The sequence below is a fragment of the Pseudophryne corroboree genome, chromosome 2 (assembly GCF_028390025.1).
Source record: "Pseudophryne corroboree isolate aPseCor3 chromosome 2, aPseCor3.hap2, whole genome shotgun sequence".
NCBI lineage: Eukaryota > Metazoa > Chordata > Amphibia > Anura > Myobatrachidae > Pseudophryne > Pseudophryne corroboree.
In genome coordinates, this window is record NC_086445.1 from 998,235,188 (window position 1) to 998,255,389 (window position 20,202).

The following is a 20,202-nucleotide window of genomic DNA, read 5'->3' on the forward strand; positions in this document are numbered from 1 at the left end:
CCTGGTGACCACGGATGCCAGTCTGAGAGGCTGGGGAGCGGTCACACAGGGAAGAAACTTCCAGGGAGTATGGTCAAACCTGGAGATGTCTCTTCACATAAATATACTGGAGCTAAGAGCGATTTACAATGCTCTAAGCCTGGCAAAGCCCCTGCTTCAGGGTCAGCCGGTGTTGATCCAGTCGGACAACATCACGGCAGTCGCCCACGTAAACAGACAGGGCGGCACAAGAAGCAGGAGAGCAATGGCAGAAGCTGCAAGGATTCTTCGCTGGGCGGAAGATCATGTGATAGCACTGTCAGCAGTGTTCATTCCGGGAGTGGACAACTGGGAAGCAGACTTCCTCAGCAGACACGATCTACACCCGGGAGAGTGGGGACTTCATCCAGAAGTCTTCCACATGATTGTGAACCGTTGGGAAAAACCAAAGGTGGACATGATGGCGTCTCGCCTCAACAAAAAACTGGACAGGTATTGCGCCAGGTCAAGAGACCCTCAGGCAATAGCTGTGGACGCTCTGGTAACGCCGTGGGTGTTCCAGTCAGTGTATGTGTTTCCTCCTCTGCCTCTCATACCAAAAGTACTGAGAATTATACGGCAAAGGGGAGTAAGAACGATACTCGTGGCTCCGGATTGGCCAAGAAGAATTTGGTACCCGGAACTTCAGGAGATGCTCACGGAAGATCCGTGGCCTCTACCTCTAAGACGGGACCTGCTTCAGCAGGGACCGTGTCTATTCCAAGACTTACCGCGGCTGCGTTTGACGGCATGGCGGTTGAACGCCGAATTCTAAGGGAAAAAGGCATTCCGGAAGAGGTCATTCCTACACTGGTAAAAGCCAGGAAGGAGGTGGCTGCACAACATTATCACCACATTTGGAGAAAATATGTTGCGTGGTGTGAGGCCAGGAAGGCCCCCACGGAGGAATTTCAATTGGGTCGATTCCTACATTTCCTGCAAACAGGATTGTCTATGGGCCTCAAGTTGGGGTCCATTAAGGTTCAAATTTCGGCCCTGTCGATTTTCTTCCAGAAAGAATTGGCTTCAGTTCCTGAAGTCCAGACTTTTGTAAAAGGAGTACTACATATACAGCCCCCGGTTGTGCCCCCAGTGGCTCCGTGGGACCTTAATGTAGTTTTGGATTTTCTCAAATCCCATTGGTTTGAGCCACTCAAATCGGCGGATTTGAAATATCTTACATGGAAAGTAACCATGCTACTGGCCCTGGCTTCAGCCAGGAGAGTGTCAGAATTGGCGGCTTTATCGTATAAAAGCCCATATCTGATTTTCCATTCGGACAGGGCAGAACTGCGGACGCGTCCTCATTTTCTGCCTAAGGTGGTGTCAGCGTTTCACCTGAACCAGCCTATTGTGGTGCCTGCGGCTACTAGCGATTTGGAGGATTCCAAGTTGCTGGACGTTGTCAGGGCATTGAAAATATATATTTCAAGGACGGCTGGAGTCAGAAAATCTGACTCGCTGTTTATACTGTATGCACCCAACAAGCTGGGTGCTCCTGCTTCTAAGCAGACGATTGCTCGTTGGATTTGTAGCACAATTCAACTTGCACATTCTGTGGCAGGCCTGCCACAGCCTAAATCTGTCAAGGCCCATTCCACAAGGAAGGTGGGCTCATCCTGGGCGGCTGCCCGAGGGGTCTCGGCATTACAACTCTGCCGAGCAGCTACGTGGTCGGGGGAGAACACGTTTGTAAAATTCTACAAATTTGATACCCTGGCTAAAGAGGACCTGGAGTTCTCTCATTCGGTGCTGCAGAGTCATCCGCACTCTCCCGCCCGTTTGGGAGCTTTGGTATAATCCCCATGGTCCTGACGGAGTCCCCAGCATCCACTAGGACGTTAGAGAAAATAAGATTTTACTTACCGATAAATCTATTTCTCGTAGTCCGTAGTGGATGCTGGGCGCCCATCCCAAGTGCGGATTGTCTGCAATACTTGTAGATAGTTATTGTTACAAAGAAATCGGGTTGTTATTGTTGTGAGCCGTCTGTTCAGAGGCTCCTACGTTGTCATACTGTTAACTGGGTTCAGATCACAAGTTGTACGGTGTGATTGGTGTGGCTGGTATGAGTCTTACCCGGGATTCAAAATCCTTCCTTATTGTGTACGCTCGTCCGGGCACAGTATCCTAACTGAGGCTTGGAGGAGGGTCATAGGGGGAGGAGCCAGTGCACACCACCTGATCCTAAAGCTTTATTTTTGTGCCCTGTCTCCTGCGGAGCCGCTAATCCCCATGGTCCTGACGGAGTCCCCAGCATCCACTACGGACTACGAGAAATAGATTTATCGGTAAGTAAAATCTTATTTTTGGTTTGCTAACAAACCTGAATAAGGCCCCTAGTCTAAAATTGCTGTAGCAGATACTTGTCAGATAAATTAATATAAATAAGGAAGGGGGAAGTTTGTGCCCCAATCAGTGATCCTTTTAACAGTCATTAATTCGGATGAATGCATGAGGTGTATATAAGAATGCAGTTGTAGTAAATCCCACGGTGTTCTACTGTCCCCTCCATGCAGGAAACCTGCAGATCTACAGAACCTTGCACCAGGAACAAACCCGCCGTTTATGACCTTTGATGGGGAGGTGAAAACCGATGTGAATAAAATAGAGGAATTCCTGGAAGAAAAATTAACAGTGCCAAGGTAAATATGTGACTGAGTATTCTTCCTTACACGCCTCCTGAGAAGCGAGCCACATTGTCCTTGAGGCACTGGGAATGAGGAAACATGGAGATCAGTATAGTTATATTAGATGTTGGTGTGGGCTGTCCTGCCGGCTGAAAATGCCAAACTAAACGTGATCCATACTTGCCTACCTGACCCTCTCCATGAGGGAGAAAATGCTCTGTTCCTGGACTTTCCTGGTAATGTATGATTGCCATCACCTGTGGTGAAACACCTTTCTTATCAATTATCTAGCTCACCACAGGTGATGGCAATCATATATTACCAGGAAAATCCAGGAACAGAGCATTTTCTCCCTCATGGAGAGGGTCAGGTAGGCAAGTATGACGTGATCCCTCAGGAACCTGCCTGGCTTCCTACAGCTCTATGATGCCGCAGAAAGCTCGTCAGGAGGTGTGCACCAGCCAGTACAGATAGACGTCACACACTCATTAATACTCATGAATATTCATACCTGCCCGGAGGATAGTTGAGTTCATTAATATACATCAAATTATGAATTTAGATATAAGAGTACAGCTATTGGATTGTATGCTTATAAATAAATTATATATCTCTTACGTCCTAGAGGATGCTGGGGACTCCAAAAGGACCATGGGGTATAGACGGGATCCACAGGAGCTTGGGCACACTGAAAATACTTAATCTGGGTGTGAACTGGCTCCTCCCTCTATGCCCCTCCTCCAGACCTCAGTTAGACTTTGTGCCCAGGACTGACTGGACACTCACAGGGGAGCTCTCCTGAGTTTCTCTGGAAAAGACTTTTTGTTAGGTTTTTTATTTTCAGGGAGACCTGCTGGCTACAGGCTCCCTGCAGCGTGGGAGTGAGGGGAGAGAAGCAGGCCTACTTATTCTTAGTTAAGGGCTCTGCTTCTCGGCTACTGGACACCATTAGCTCCAGAGGGTTCGATCACTTTGTGCGCCTAGCTGCTTGTTCCCGGAGCCACGCCGTCACCCCCTCACGGAAGCCAGAAGAAAGAAGTCGGGTGAGTATGAGAAGATCAGAAGACTTCAGGACGGCAGAAGACTTCAGTAACGGAAGGTACAGCACAGCGGTAACGCTGTGCTCCATGCTCCCACACACATCACCAACGGTAGTTACAGGGTGCAGGCCGCTGGGGGGGGGGGGCGCCCTGGGCAGCATGTTACTGAGGTCGGGGACCGGCAGAAGGCTTTCGGTGCCTCGGCACTGTTTCTTAAACCCCCGCCGGCATCTTTTTCATTTTCAAATATTCAGTCAGGTCTGGATTCAATCAGACCTGGATCCTTGGGTCCTAGAGATTGTGTCTCAGGGATACAAGCTGGAGTTTCGGGAGATACCCACTCACCGGTTCTTCATTTCGGCGTTGCCAGTAGCTCTTCCGGACAGGGAGGTGGTTCTGGCAGCGATACAAAAATTGTGTCTACAGAGGGTTATTGTTCCCATTCCCTCGTCCCAACGGGGGGAGGGGTTCTACTCGAGCCTCTTTGTTGTGCCGAAACCGGACGATTCGGTCAGACCAATTCTAAATCTAAAATCCCTCAATCCATACTAGAAAGTTTTCAAGTTCAAGATGGAATCTCTTCGAGCGGTAATTGCCAGCCTGGAAGGGGGGGATTTTATGGCGTCAGTCGACATAAAGGATGCCTACTTACATGTCCCGATATGTCCTTCACATCAGGCCTTCCTCAGGTTTGCAATACAGGATTCTCATTACCAATTTCAGACGTTGCCGTTTGGGCTTTCCACGGCTCCGAGGATTTTCACCAAAGTCATGGCGGAAATGATGGTTCTCCTTCGCAAACAAGGGGTTACAATTATCCCGTACTTGGACGATCTCCTGATAAAGGCGAGGTCCAAGGAACGGTTGCTGAGAAGTGTAAATTTGTCACTGTCGGTTCTCTACAGCACGGTTGGGTACTCAATTTGCCAAAATCTCAGTTGATTCCGACCACTCGGCTGCCTTTTCTGGGCATGATTCTGGACACGGATTTACAGAAAGTATTTCTTCCAGAAGAAAAAGCTCTGGAACTGCAGACGATGGTCAGGGAACTTCTGAGGCCGACGAGTGTGTCGATCCATCACTGTACTCGGGTTCTGGGGAAAATGGTTGCGGCGTACGAAGCCATTCCATTTGGCAGGTTTCATGCCCGGGTGTTTCAGTGCCCGGGTGGGACTTGCTGAGCAAATGGTCCGGGTCTCACCTGCACATGCACCGGAAGATAAGTCTATCTCCCAGAGCCAGAATTTCTCTCCTGTGGTGGCTACAAAGTCCTCACCTCCTAGGGGGACGCCGGTTCGGTATCCAGGATTGGGTACTTCTGACAACAGATGCAAGTCTCCGGGGCTGGGGCGCAGTCACCCTAGCAGGAACTTCCAGGGGAAATGGTCGCTCCAGGAAGCTTGTCTCCACATAAATGTTCTCGAGTTAAGAGCCATTTACAACGGCCTGCTGCAAGCAAGAAGCCTTCTTCAGGGCCGACCTGTCCTGGTACAGTCAGACAACATCACAGCGGTGGCACATATAAACCGTCAAGGCGGAACAAGGAGCAGAGCGGCAATGGCGGAGGCCACAAGAATCCTTTGCTGGGCGGAACAACACGTGAGCGCCCTGTCAGCAGTTTTCCTACCGGGAGTGGACAACTGGGAAGCAGATTTCCTCAGCATACACGATCTCCATCCGGGAGAGTGGGCTCTTCACCAAGAGGTATTTGCAGAGGTGACAAAACGTTGGGGAATTCCGTTGATCGACATGATGGCGTCTCATCTCAACAAGAAGCTCCCGAGGTATTGTTCCAGGTCAAGGGACCCCCAAGCCAGTGCAGTGGTCGCCCTGGTGTCTCCGGGGTGTTCCAGTCGGTGTATGTGTTCCCTCCACTTCCTCTCATTCCAAAGGTACTGGGGATCATTCGTCGAGCAAGGGTTCAGGCGATTCTCGTCGTTCCAGATTGGCCAAGAAGGGCCTGGTACCCGGATCTTCAGGAATTACTGGTGGAAGATCCTTGGCCGCTTCCTCTAAGAGAAGACCTGTTGTTGCAGGGTCCATGCGTGTTTCCAGACTTACCGCGGCTGCGTTTGACGGCATGGAGGTTGAGCGCCAGATCTTAGCTCGTAAGGGTATCCCCAGGGAGGTCATTCCAACTCTCATTAAGGCTAGGAAGGAGGTTACGGCGAAACATTATCACCGTATTTGGAGAAAGTATGTTTCCTGGTGTGAGTCTAAAAGGGCTCCTGGGCACTTGGGGCACTTTCTCCACTTTTTACAGGCAGGAGTAGACGCAGGCCTGAAATTAGGTTCCATCAAAGTGCAGATTTCGGCTTTGTCTATTTTCTTTCAAAAAGAATTAGCGGCCCTCCCAGAGGTTCAGACTTTTGTGAAAGGAGTAATGCATATCAATCCTCCGTTTGTGCCTCCTGTAGCTCCATGGGAGCTTGATGTGGTCTTACGGTTTCTCATGTCTTCCTGGTTTGAATCTTTGCGTAAGGTTGAATTGAAATTTCTCACTTGGAAGGTAGTTATGCTGTTGGCGCTGGCGTCTGCCAGGCGGGTGTCAGAGTTGGCGGCCTTATCTCATAAGAGTCCGTACTTGATTTTTCATTCGGATAGGGCGGAATTGAGGACTCGTCAACAATTTCTGCCAAAGGTGGTTTCTTCATTTCACATTAACCAACCTATTGTGGTCCCGATGGCTATGGAGGCTGTGGCGATTCCAAAATCTCTGGATGTTGTAAGAGCGTTGAAGATCTACGTCACTAGGACAGCTGTTGCTAGAAAAACTGAGGCGCTTTTTGTCTTGTATGCTTCCAACATAATTGGTCATCCTGCTTCAAAACAGACTATTGCACGCTGGATTTGTAGTACGATTCAGCAGGCTCATTCTTCGGCCGGACTACCGGTGCCGAAGTCAGTAAAAGCCCATTCTACCAGAAAAGTGGGCTCATCTTGGGCGGCTGCCCAAGGCGTCTCGGCGTTACAGCTTTGCCGAGCAGCTACTTGGTTGGGTTCAAACACTTTTGCTAAGTTCTGTAAGTTTGATACCCTGGCTGATGAGGACCTTGCGTTTGCTCAGTCGGTGCTGCAGAGTCGTCCGCACTCTCCCGCCCGTTCTGGAGCTTTGGTATAAACCCCATGGTCCTTTTGGAGTCCCCAGCATCCTCTAGAACGTAAGAGAAAATAGGATTTTGGTACTTACCGATAAATCCTTTTCTCCTAGTCCGTAGAGGATGCTGGCCGCCCATCCCAGTGCGGACTGTTACTTGCAGTGTTTTCTTGCTAGTTAAATTAGTTTATACACGGGTTGTGTATTTCTTATTTCAGCTTGTTGCTGTTGTTAATTCATACTGTTATCTGGTTTAATGTTACTCTGGTTGTACGGTATGTTTGTGGTGTGGGCTGGTATGTTGGTAGCCCTTAGTTTAAACAAAAATCTTTCCTCGAAATGTCCGTCTCTCCTGGGCACAGTTCCTATAACTGAGGCCTGGAGGAGGAGAAAAGGATTTATCAAAATCCTATTGTTTCATTTATCCCATTTGTATGTGTTTCTATTCTGTATGTATGTCCAACTGTTCTTTATATTAAGTGTAATTCTCAATATGTCATCCATGCTCTTTATAGAGAATGCTCAATGCAAAAGGATTGTTCAGCCTATCCCAGGTATGCAGTGTTGGACTGGGGTATGAAGGGCCCACCGGGGGGATACAGTTATAGGGGCCCGTACTTAGGGGTGTGGCCAGCCTACAAAGGGGGTGTGGCCAGCCTCCACAGAGGCTTGAAATACACAATAGTTTAGTGCAGTGTAATGCAACATATCTACCATGTATAATACAAGTGCACAGTCTGGAACCTGATCCCTAGGGGAAGGAGTGGGCCCTCAGGCAGTGGGGCCTACCGGTGGTTTCCCTGGTACCCCTGTGGGCCAGTCCGACCCTGCAGATATGTATCTTCTTAACCGTTTGCCATGTTGCTTGCATGCTTGGTCGTTAGACTAAGGGCGATATGTACTAAGCAGTGATAAAAGTGGAGAAGTGAGCCAGTGGAGAAGTAACCCATGGCAACCAATCAGCTGCTCTGTATATGTTTATAGTATGCAAATTATAAATGTTACGTCAATGCTGATTGGTTGCCATGGGCAACTTCTCCACTGGCTCACTTCTCCACATTTATCACTGCTTAGTACATGTTCCCCTTAGATACATCGGGATATGTTGAACAATTGGGATAACTGATATTTTTATACCTGATTATAGTCGCCTTCATAGTAGTACATCTTGTTTTGTATAGGCTGTTGTTTTATATCTGCCTGTATATTGATTATAAAAAAGAGAAAAACGTATGATCATGTTATGATATTTGGTGTGTGGTAGCACCTTACGTCCATATAGAGTGCACTATAGTGCTCGATATACAGTTATTCCATGCTTAGCATATATACAATATGTGCATATTACAGCAGTTCTTCCCAAACTTTCTTGCATCACCGTGCCCTTGAGCCTAAGCATTTGTTTTTTCATGGCACCCTTAAGCCGAAGGGAACATCAGCAACAACTATTGCATTAAGAAGCTGGTGCTTACCTGTCACCATTAGGTTCAGTGATGTGGTGGTGATCACGGTTGTGCCACTGTTTGTCCACGTAACATTTGATTGTCAGCCACCAGCACTGGTTTTGCCTATCACATTGACCAGAAGAGAGGAGAATTGGAAGGCGAGGGGGGAGAAGGTGCAAGTGGACAGTGGGTTGTGAATGCAGATGGGAGAAGGAAGGAAGTAGGGGCAGGTGGGATGAGGGGGGGGACGGACGACAATGGGAAACCAGCACACAAAGGTGAAGACAGAGACACAGGTGCATATATACATGTTAGAGACATAGAAAATAATACAAAGATGGTGACAGACATACATGGTGGAAGCAGAGATTCAGATATAATGGGACAAACATGGGAAGGGGTAGGGAGCAGAGGAGGAGAGGGGACCCTGCTTACATTGAGGTCTACCAGGACTTGGTGTATAGAAGGTGTGAGGAGGAGTAATGCAGTTGGAGGTGGAATGCCAGACACACACAAAGCAGTACTGTACTAGACTCACCAACCCGTGAAACCACTGCAAGTTCTAAGAGGGGTCCTGGCATGCCGCTCAGTTTGGGAACCACTCTGTTAGAGCCATTGTTTCGGAATCTAACTGCTTTGTTTTATATGTTTGTTAAGGCATCCTAAACTTGCACCAGTACACCCAGAATCCAACTCAGCTGGAAATGATGTGTTTGCAAAATTCTCAGCCTACATAAAAAATCCCAAGAAGGATCTAAATGAAAGTAAGCATGTCATTTATATGTGTTTGGTTGTGTTACCGTGTTATGGTAATATGCAAAATACTGCCTCTTACTGCAATACACTGCTTCTTTACTGCAATATACTGCAATATACACTGCTTCTTTCCTGCAATATACACTGCTTCTTTCCTGAAATATACACTGCTTCTTTCCTGTAGTATACTGCCTCTTTCCTGCAATATACTGCCTCTTTCTGCAATGTAATAACTCTACTGCCTCTTTCCTTCAATATACTGCTTCTTTCCTTCAATATACTGCCTCTTACTGCAATATACAGATGGGTCCACCGTTAACTTGACTGGTTTGCTGCGCCTACTCACAACATGATTTATTAGCATAAACCCTTCATCTATTGTTCTCAGCTGCAATACAATACAGAGAACAATACAGCAGGGGATTAAGTCATTAAAGGAGGGGATTAAGTCCGACTGGCAAATCTCAGTTAATCCTATTAAAGGTCAAGATAAATGTGGACCCATCTGTACACTGCTTCTTTCCTGCAATATACACTGCTTCTTTCCTACAATATACTGCCTCTTTCCTGCAATATACTGCCTCTTTCCTGCAATATACTGCCTCTTTTCTGCAATGTACTACCTCTACTGCCTCTTTCCTTCAATATACTGCCTCTTTCCTGCAATATACTGTCACTTTCCTGCAATATACTGTCACTTTCCTGTAATATATTACCTCTTTTCTGCATTATACTACATCTTCCCTGCAATATACTGCCTCTTTCCTGCAATATACTGCCTCTTTCCTGCATTATACTACATCTTCCCTGCAATATACTGCCTCTTTCCTGTACTGCCTCTTTCTTGTAATATACTGCCTCTTTCTTGCAATATACTGCCTCTTTCCTGTACTGCCTCTTTCCTGTACTACACTGCCTCTTTCCTGCAATATACTGCCTCTTTCCTGCATTATACTACATCTTCCCTGCAATATACTGCCTCTTTCCTGTACTGCCTCTTTCCTGCAATATACTGTCACTTTCCTGCAATATACTGTCACTTTCCTGTAATATATTACCTCTTTTCTGCATTATACTACATCTTCCCTGCAATATACTGCCTCTTTCCTGCAATATACTGCCTCTTTCCTGCATTATACCACATCTTCCCTGCAATATACTGCCTCTTTCCTGTACTGCCTCTTTCCTGTAATATACTGCCTCTTTCTTGCAATATACTGCCTCTTTCCTGTACTGCCTCTTTCCTGTAATACACTGCCTCTTTCCTGCAATATACTGCCCCTTTCCTGCAATATACTACCTCTTTCCTGCAATTGACTACCTCTTTCCTGTAATATACTACCTGTTTCCTGCAATATACTACCTGTTTCAAGCAATATACTACCTCTTTCCTGCAATTGACTACCTCTTTCCTGTAATATACTACCTGTTTCCTGCAATATACTGCCTCTTTCCTGCAATATACTACCTCTTTCTTGCAGTTGACTACCTCTTTCCTGCAATATACTGCCTCTTTCCCCTAATATACTGCCTCTTTCCCCTAATATACTGCCTCTTTCCTGCAATTGACTACCTCTTTCCTGTAATTTACTAGCTCTTTCCCCTAATATACTGCCTCTTTCCCCTAATATACTGCCTCTTTCCCCTAATATACTGCCTCTTTCCTGCAATTGACTACCTCTTTCCTGTAATATACTAGCTCTTTCCCCTAATATACTGCCTCTTTCCCCTAATATACTACCTCGTTCCCCTAATATACTGCCTCTTTCCCCTAATATACTGCCTCTTTCCCCTAATATACTGCCTCTTTCCCCTAATATACTGCCTCTTTCCTGCAATTGACTACCTCTTTCCTGTAATATACTAGCTCTTTCCCCTAATATACTGCCTCTTTCCCCTAATATACTACCTCTTTCCCCTAATATACTGCCTCTTTCCCCTAATATACTACCTCTTTCCCCTAATATACTACCTCTTTCCCCTAATATACTACCTCTTTCCCCTAATATACTGCCTCTTTCCCCTAATATACTGCCTCTTTCCCCTAATATACTGCCTCTTTCCCCTAATATACTACCTCTTTCCCCTAATATACTACCTCTTTCCCCTAATATACTACCTCTTTCCCCTAATATACTGCCTCTTTCCCCTAATATACTGCCTCTTTCCCCTAATATACTGCCTCTTTCCCCTAATATACTACCTCTTTCCCCTAATATATTACCTCTTTCCCCTAATATACTGCCTCTTTCCCCTAATATACTACCTCTTTCCCCTAATATACTACCTCTTTCCCCTAATATACTACCTCTTTCCCCTAATATACTACCTCTTTCCCCTAATATACTGCCTCTTTCCCCTAATATACTACCTCTTTCTTGCAATATACTGCCTCTTTCTTGCAATATACTACCTATTCCCTGCAATATACTTCCTCTTATGGCTATATACTGCCTCTTGCTGCTATATACGACTTCTTACTGCAATGTACTGCATCTTTACTGATGACTTGTAAGTAGTAATCATTGGACAGGTAACATATACACCTCACACTTCAGATAAATATATGACTTATGGGCTTGCTTCCGGTCAGCTCCTCAGTTACAGTTCAGCGTGCACACAGTCCTTCCAGGCTTAGATAAAAAACGTCATGTTGTCCTGCTGGGAACAGGGATATTTGCAGCGTGGCAGACGATGGGCTGTGTTTGTGGCCTGAAAGGCCTTTTATGTGAGTGGGCAATGTAAGGAGGCTGAGGGGTGTGGGGGTTTCAGCGGCATGTGGGCCTATCTCTTCAGTCAGTTGTATAGTTTGACCTTGTTACTTGTTTGAAGGTTAGCGGGACTCACGTGGCCTCTCATAGTGTGTCAGGATGTTCATCGCTGATGTAGGCCATGAACCACTTTACGCCTTCTCTTATTTATGTACTTGTGAGATATGACCTCTAGAACCGAACGCAGTGTTCCAGGCTGGGTTCCACCAGTGACCTATGTAGTGGCATCACTGTTTCTGCTACCTGTACCGTCCCTTATGGAACCCAGCATCTGATTGGCTTTTACCGCCGCATAATCTCCCGGAATGACGCCTCGTCATTGGTTATAATACGATATTTGGCACCTGAGTTTTGTAGTGGCTTTAATTTAGGATTATTTCATGTTAGACAATTCCCCTAGTCTGTCTTGTTTCCCACCCACACTAGAGCCAGATTAAGAAATCATGAAGCCCTACGCAACATACTGGTTTGGGCCCCCGTACCCCCTACATATATAAAATAAGATACCAAATGCTAGAATAATGTAAGCCCCTCAATACTCACTGGGTTTAGCGTAATTGTGCCTTTTGTGGCTGAGGATCTGACATTTTCCAGCACACATTACCTCGCAGCCAGGATCACTGCGTTCATCAGTCTGAAGCGCCACGTTATAAACTGAGGGCAGGAGGCACCAGTGGAATGAAGCTACGCTCTGAAGGCATTTAACTCAGATTCCCAGCCTGAAATTTAACTTTGATTAGACAATGGTGAGGAAGCAGTAAGGATACACCAGCTGGCTCTTACTAGGACACCCCTCTGCAATTCAGGAGTGCTTTCCTATAGGTCAGCGACCACTTTTGACCCAAATAGTCATCTTGCTTGTTGAACCTCCTAACGGCTGATGATGGCCTTGTGCATGAATCAGTGAGAAGACTTTAACCTTAAATAAAATAATGACACAGAGACTTGGGGGTCCATTTACTAAGTGCCAGCTGTGTTTGAAAAATGACAGGAGCTGGTTGGCTGGTACTTTATCTCCGTCCACTTTATATCCATCCAAGGCTTAGTAAATAGAGGCTGCCACCCGTTAGGGTGGTCCAGCAGATATAAACAGTCGACGAAGGTGAGCGCACCAACAACTGGGAACCAATCAAAAAACAATCTGTATACGCCCTAAAACAGGTAACCTGACGTTCTTTCCCGCCAACCAACACCTAAATCAAAGCAAAACCAACAGCAACAATATAGGGGAGGGTGGGGCGAGAAGACAAGAGTACAAGAGGCTGACTTTACCCCAAACAAGCCCTAAAGATTAAACGAGCCCCCGCCTTGCTTCACTATTGGATTAAAACTACCACCTGATATCATACAAGGCCCTCCCCAGCCTCTGAGGTTTAACCCTCCCCTTTCCTATCTAGTCAATACACTCTTCTTTTAGTCTGCCTTTGCTGCATTACCTATAGGCACTGCCACAATCCAAAATAAAATCGTCTTACATTTGTGCCGTTACTTATTTTTATTTTATCCCTTTATTCAAAATTGCCGCCCTATTTAGTATCAATTGATGTTTTAAAAAAAAATATTGATAAGTAATTGAAAATCGGTAAAGCAGCCCGAGTATTATTCCAGCTCAGATTGTGGCAGGTCACTCATTATGCTGTAGTGTTTGAGGTCAGTTTTTTGACCATCAATTTTATGCCATTGAAATCAGAGGGTTAACCTAATATACCAGGGGCAAACGCAGGATTTCCCTGGGGGGAGGTTTCCAGATGTTTGTCAGAGGCAAACGGAGGATTTGAAGATGGGAAAGTGTGGGTTCCACACACACTTAAATACACACCCTTAGAACACATACGTATACACACATATAGAACACAAACATATACACATGCACACATACATATACAGTATACAAACACACCTACATACAGTATACACACAAACACATACATACTGTATGTACAAACATACACAAACACATAAACACCTACAGACACACATATAAACACATAAGTACATTTACATATGTGATCCCCTGACGTTATGCCTCATGCTGGTGCTGTAGCCGGGTCAGATGTACTACCCCCGCGCATCACAAACATGGAGTTTAGAGGGGTACTACTAGAGGCAGGCAGAGACAGTTGGCCCAAAACCCCAAGAAAAGCGGACCGCACGGACAGGCAGTCAGCAGTCACCGCAGGAGAACAGTCAGCGTGCAGTCAGTCACTGGGTAGGAGCCAATACATATGGGCACACTGAGCAGCAGCGGAGAAATGGAAATGCTGTGTATGAGCAGCAGCTCTCACTCACTGAAAGAGGCGGTCCTGGCTTTCCTTGAGACAGAGACACCGCTGTCTCCGTATCTAAAAAGCAAATTCAGTCCATCAGGGGGGGTTCTGTGCAACCAGAAACCCCCCCTGCGTGCGCTACTGTATACGAGGGTTAATCTGATATACATGTACAGTTTGCTGGTTACAGTTTACAGCAAAACTTGCTAGATTTGTTTATTATTATCCTTTATTGATATGGCGCCACAAGGGATCCACGGCGCCCAATTACAGAGTACATAAATAAGCATAACAGGAAAACAGTGACTTACAGTAGAAGACAATGCAGGACAAGTACAGGGTAAATAAACATAGCTGCGTTTGTTTTTAAAGTGCCTGAGGCTTTATAGGCGGGTGTGGTATTAAAGGTCGACCACATTTAGGTCGACAGTGTCTAGGTCGACCACAGTTGGTCGACAGTAACTAGGTCGACAGGGATTCTAGGGCGACAGGGTCTCTAAGTCGACATGGTCTAGGTCAAAAGGTCGACATGGGTTTTTAAATCTTTTTTGGTGTCGTTTTCACCGTACAGTGACTGGGAACACCAATTAGTGCACCGCGTCCCCTCGCATGGCTCGCTTCGCTCACCATGCTTTGGGCACAGGTTACCGTTCCCAATCATAGTACACGTGGATCGTAAAGTATGAAAAAATAAAATAAAATTGAAACCAATAGTTGTCGACCTAGACACTGTCGACCTACGTCTTGTCGACTTACAGACCGGATACCTTTATAGGCATACGGTATGCACTTAAGAATAATTCAGTATTTATCATTATTTCTCTGCATAGCGTTAGAAAAAAACTTACTGAGGTCGTTAAAGAAACTCAACGACTTTTTGAATTCCCCGCTGTCTAACGAGATTGATGCCTATTCTACCGAGGAAATCACCGTCTCCAACAGGTCATTCTTGGACGGGAACGAGCTCACTCTAGCCGACTGCAACCTGTTACCTAAACTCCACATAATTAAGGTTTGTACAGTGCCAACATTTGCTACAATTGCGTCCTCATACATCTAGTCTCAATCCGCCACACATTGTGAGATGCCAGGTCCCGTGCAACTCTAACGTCAGGCATCTTTTCATAGCGCTTTGTATGCAGATTCAGAGCCTCCATATATATCTATATCTATGTATATTTCTACCAGGGACTCTGAATCTCTGCCAAATATAATGGTCTACAACTAATGGTCTACAACTGACAGCATGCACTACAGGTTGTGGCTGTCTTAGGCGGGTAAAGACCTAATTGAACCTCAGTGTCATTAAAATAAAACTTTTCTCTGTTGATATTAATATTACTGATGTGTGCTTTTCTATTATTTTTACATTGTTCGTTTATATTGCAGTTTATACACCTTTTGCACCAATCCTTTGACCCGGGATATTGCCGTGGCAACCCAGGTACTGTATTGGTCTGAAAGCGACTGCCCAGGCTAGGCCTCAGGAATTTGACCTGGGTCACGACCAGGGTTGAATCCAGAACCAACCCGAGTAGTCTGCAATGTAAAAGTGCGACCCTGTTATTCAACTCGGGTCAGGATAGGATACGGCTTGAAACCGTGTTCAATAACCCATGTTGGGCCCGGGTTTTTAGTCTGAAAGCGGTATCAGTAAGAGCATCATCACCGAACGTCAGTAAACGCCACTGGTCATTGCTGAACACTGCCAGCGCCTCTATCCCGGCAGTCTGCGAGGTTGAGTGGCATCTAGTGTTGTCTGTTATCGCACATTGGTGGTCATTCCGAGTTGTTCGCTCGCTAGCAGTTTTTAGCAGCCGTGCAAACGCTATGCCGGCGCCCACTGGAAGTGTATTTTAGCTTAGCAGAAGTGCGAACGCTTTTATCGCAGAGCGCCTGCAAAACATTTTTGTGTAGTTTCAGAGTCGCTCAAAACCTACTCAGCGCTTGCGATCACTTCAGACTATTCAGTTCCGGATTTGACGTCACACACCCGCCCAGCGTTCGCCCAGCCACGCCTGCGTTTTCCCTGGCACGCCTGCGTTTTTCCGAACACTCCCTGAAAACGGTCAGTTGACACCCAGAAACGCCCACTTCATGTCAATCACTCTGCGGCAACCAGTGCGACTGAAATGCATCGCTAGACCCTGTACAAAACTGCATCGTTCGTTGTGCCCGTAAGTCGGGCGTGCGCATTGCGCCGCATACGCATGTGGAGAACTGAAGTTTTTTAGCTTGATCGCTGCGCTGCGAACAAATGCAGCTAGCGATCAACTCGGAATGACCACCAGTGTTAGTAAAAGGCCACGCGTCATTTTTTAATGCAAGTAAAAAGGAAAAATAAATATTGGTCCCTCTGTCACCTGTTTCTCTTGTTCTTTTCAAAGGTGGTTTGCAAGAAGTTCCGGAACTTTGATATCCCGGCAGAAATGACTGGAATTTGGAGATACCTACACAATGCCTATGCCAGAGATGAGTTCACTAATACATGCCCAGCAGACTATGAGATTGAATTTGCATATTTTGGTGTCGCCAAAAAAATGAATCCATAAAACAGCTTTTTTCCCTGTATACAATATCCTACATGCAGTATTTTTTCTAAAGGGGTTATTTGCCCCAGCTACAGAAACTGGGGCAGATACGTGATACAGAACATCAGTGTTTGGGCCAGCAGCTGTGGCACCGCGGGGACTGTTCTGTATCACAGAGGCCGGGGCTCTGACTAGGGGGGTGGGGAACCTTGGTTAAAACATTTTACTTGGTAGTAGTGCCGCCTTAAGTACATCCATCACATATAGCGGAGGCAGCCATTTTATAAGCCTGCTGTTCCGGAGAATGCTTGTTATTAATTTGGTATTAATGCACACAGTTTGGTAGTGAACTGACATGCTGCACTCAATGCAAGGTTGTTTTAAATATACAGGCTGCAAGTTCAGGGTTTTATTGGACAGTTCACAAAATGGCTTCCTCCACTGTGTGTTGGAGTAGGTTGGTACACTTGGTGAGAACATAGTTAACAGCAGTCCCTAAATTCCAGGGACAGTCTCAGAATTTGAAGATTTGTTCCTTGGAAATGTCTCTATTTTTCAAGAACAACCAAATGCATAATACAATTGACTTATTTCTTTATGTAATGTGCCATTTTGACGATCGACTCTTGTTCATTGGCAATTATAAATGTAATATTCATTAAAGGTGATTTAAAGTGCACGTTTTTTCATCAGCAGCAGGCATTCCTCAGGATTATGTTAGTAGCATATTACACAGAATATGTTATTGTCTAGAGCAGGGGTTCTCAAACTCGGTCCTCAGGACCCCACACAGTGCATGTTTTGCAGGTAACCCAGCAAGTGCACAGGTGTATCAATTACTCACTGACACATTTTAAAAGGTCCACAGGTGGAGCTAATTATTTCACTTGTGATTTTTTGAGGAGACCTGCAAAACATGCACCGTGTGGGGTTCTGAGGACCGAGTTTGAGAACCTGTGGTCTAGAGCAGTGGTTCTCAAACTCGGTCCTCAGGACCCCACACAGTGCATGTTTTGCAGGTAACCCAGCAAGTGCACAGGTGTATTAATTACTCACTGACACATTTTAAAAGGTCCACAGGTGGAGCTAATTATTTCACTTGTGATTTTCTGAGGAGACCTGCAAAAGATGCACCGTGTGGGGTCCTGAGGACCGAGTTTGAGAACCTGTGGTCTAGAGCAGTGGTTCTCAAACTCGGTCCTCAGGACCCCACACAGTGCATGTTTTGCAGGTAACCCAGCAAGTGCACAGGTGTATTAATTACTCACTGACACATTTTAAAAGGTGCACAGGTACAGCTAATTATTTCACTTGTGGTTCTGTGAGGAGACCTGCAAAACATGCACTGTGTGGGGTCCTGAGGACCGAGTTTGAGAACCTGTGGTCTAGAGCAGTGGTTCTCAAACTCTGTCCTCAGGACCCCACACAGTGCATGTTTTGCAGGTAACCCAGCAGGTGCACAGGTGTATTAATTACTCACTGACACATTTTAAAAGGTCCACAGGTGGAACTAATTATTTCACTTGTGATTCTGTGAGGAGACCTGCAAAACATGCACCGTGTGGGGTCCTGAGGACCGAGTTTGAGAACCTGTGCTCTAGAACAGAGGTTCTCAAACTCGGTCCTCAGGACCCCACACAGTGCATGTTTTGCAGGTAACCCAGCAGGTGCACAGGTGTATTAATTACTCGCTGACACATTTTAAAAGGTCCACAGGTGGAGCAAATCATTTCACTTGTGATTCTGTGAGGAGATCTGCAAAACATGCACTGTGTGGGGTCCTGAGGACCGAGTTTGAGAACCTGTGGTCTAGAGCATAGGTGCTCAACATGCAGCCCTCCAGGTTTTGTGGAACTATATATCCCAGCATGACCTGCTACAGTTCTAGCATTCCCTTATAGTAAAACTGTGGCAGAGCATGCACATTGAGCACCCCTTCTCTAGAGATAATGTTGATAAATCAATGCAATGTGAAATTTGTATCCTACAAACTAGATAAAGCTTGATAAACCTGAAGTCATTGATAACTGAGCTCTGGATGTACAAGTACGGAAGCATGGACTTTCGAATAATGGGTCTTTTTGTGACACCTGACCCCAAGAGTTTGTTATTGTGGTTCATTTGTTGCACAGTTTATTACTGTTTTCTCAGTTTTTATGCAATGAATTTCCCAAACTGATTTTTTGCCTGTGATTGAAAACAACGTATAGAGTCATATTCTTGAAATTGGAGAAAAGGGTTTTAAAGACGGAACAATTTTCTGTGGCACTTTGCTGCTGAGCCGATAGACCTAATCACATGGCACGAGATACTGTCTAAATGGCCCTTCTGTACTACAATCACCATCATGGTATATTTGCTGAACTTTATTTTATCAACACAAAAAATAAGGGACAACATTTTTTTCAAGGGCAAACCTTTAAAACCCGAGGCCATCCTGGAAATTAGGGACAGCTGGTGCACATTCTCAAAGACATGAGCCGCCATTTTGAAAATAGACGTTAACATAATTTCTGAGGTAAAATTTAATTAAACAATGTCCCTTTACTAAAATGATCTACAGACAAATAATTGTGAAAGCTTAACGCCTTTTTGCAGTACATTAAGTTTGTCAATATTTGCTTGTTAATGAAAATTCTACCACACACATATGCATATTTATATTTATAAATCTTGACTGTTTGTGTAATGCTGCAGTTTCTTAATTTCGTCATATTGTATACTGTGAATCTGTTTTCTCACAAGAAAAAATACATATACTATAACAATCTAAAATGGTGATCTTTGGTTAGATACTTCAGGTTGACTTTGGTAAGATACATCAGGGGCACTACGGTTAGTTACATCAGGGGGACTTTGGTCAGGTACATCACGGGTACTTTGGTTAAGTATATCAGTGTAAAAATATCTGCCGGTCCTGGCAAAGATTGGGACATCTTCGGTTATTTATTTATATTTCTTTCCTTGTCTAATATCAAATCATATAAACTGTTATAAAAAAGTGTAGCTGTTGCCCATAGCCACCAATCAGATTTCAGCTAACATTTTCTAGAATGTACGTAGTAAATGATACCTAGAATCGGATTGGTTGCTACTGTAGGTGCTAGGCACCTAGTCACAGAGGGACAAAGGCAGCCACTTTGTGAATAGTCATGAGAACGCGGCCTACTTGGGAATATTGTGTGCTCCAACAAAATGGCTGCCTTTATTTTACACAGCGGACAGATCCATTTTCGGGAGAATCAAAAATTTCACACAAAATAAAGACACTTGAATTTCTAATTACTGTAAGCTGACAAAATGGCCACCTCTACTTTAAGTTAGGGACAGGTTAATCTTGTAAGAAACGGGGCCAAGGTTTGGTGTGAAGCATCTATTTACCATCACCAATCTTATTTGTTTTTGCTTAAAAACAATTCTTATGCGTATTCACCACATGCCTTAAATGTTTATTATTAAATGATTGAGATTTAACAATGCACTGCAAACTGTCCTGTCGTTCTTTAATTGGTCCAAAATTGCCCACTTCCATAATGAAGTGGACAGGGGGATTCATGACTCGTTTCATTGTAAATTGCATTATCATGGCCCGACCCCTACTGTGGGATGCTGTGATTCGCTGCAGTGGTGTGACGCCATGATCATGT

The 20,202-nt window shown here is 45.3% G+C and overlaps 1 protein-coding gene across 2 annotated transcripts in view; it reads left to right on the forward strand.

The window, feature by feature from the left end:
• The window catches only part of CLIC6 (chloride intracellular channel 6), a 144,577-nt gene extending 127,096 nt beyond the window's left edge, over positions 1 to 17,481 (forward strand). For both annotated transcript variants that reach the window (XM_063956524.1, XM_063956523.1), the window contains exons 3-6: positions 2,538 to 2,663; positions 8,888 to 8,994; positions 14,855 to 15,036; positions 16,412 to 17,481. In XM_063956524.1, the coding sequence (XP_063812594.1) occupies positions 2,538 to 2,663; positions 8,888 to 8,994; positions 14,855 to 15,036; positions 16,412 to 16,576 (580 nt within the window). In that variant the 3' untranslated portion in view covers positions 16,577 to 17,481. The remainder of the gene's footprint in view (positions 1 to 2,537; positions 2,664 to 8,887; positions 8,995 to 14,854; positions 15,037 to 16,411) is intronic.
• The last annotated feature ends 2,721 nt before the right edge of the window (positions 17,482 to 20,202 follow it).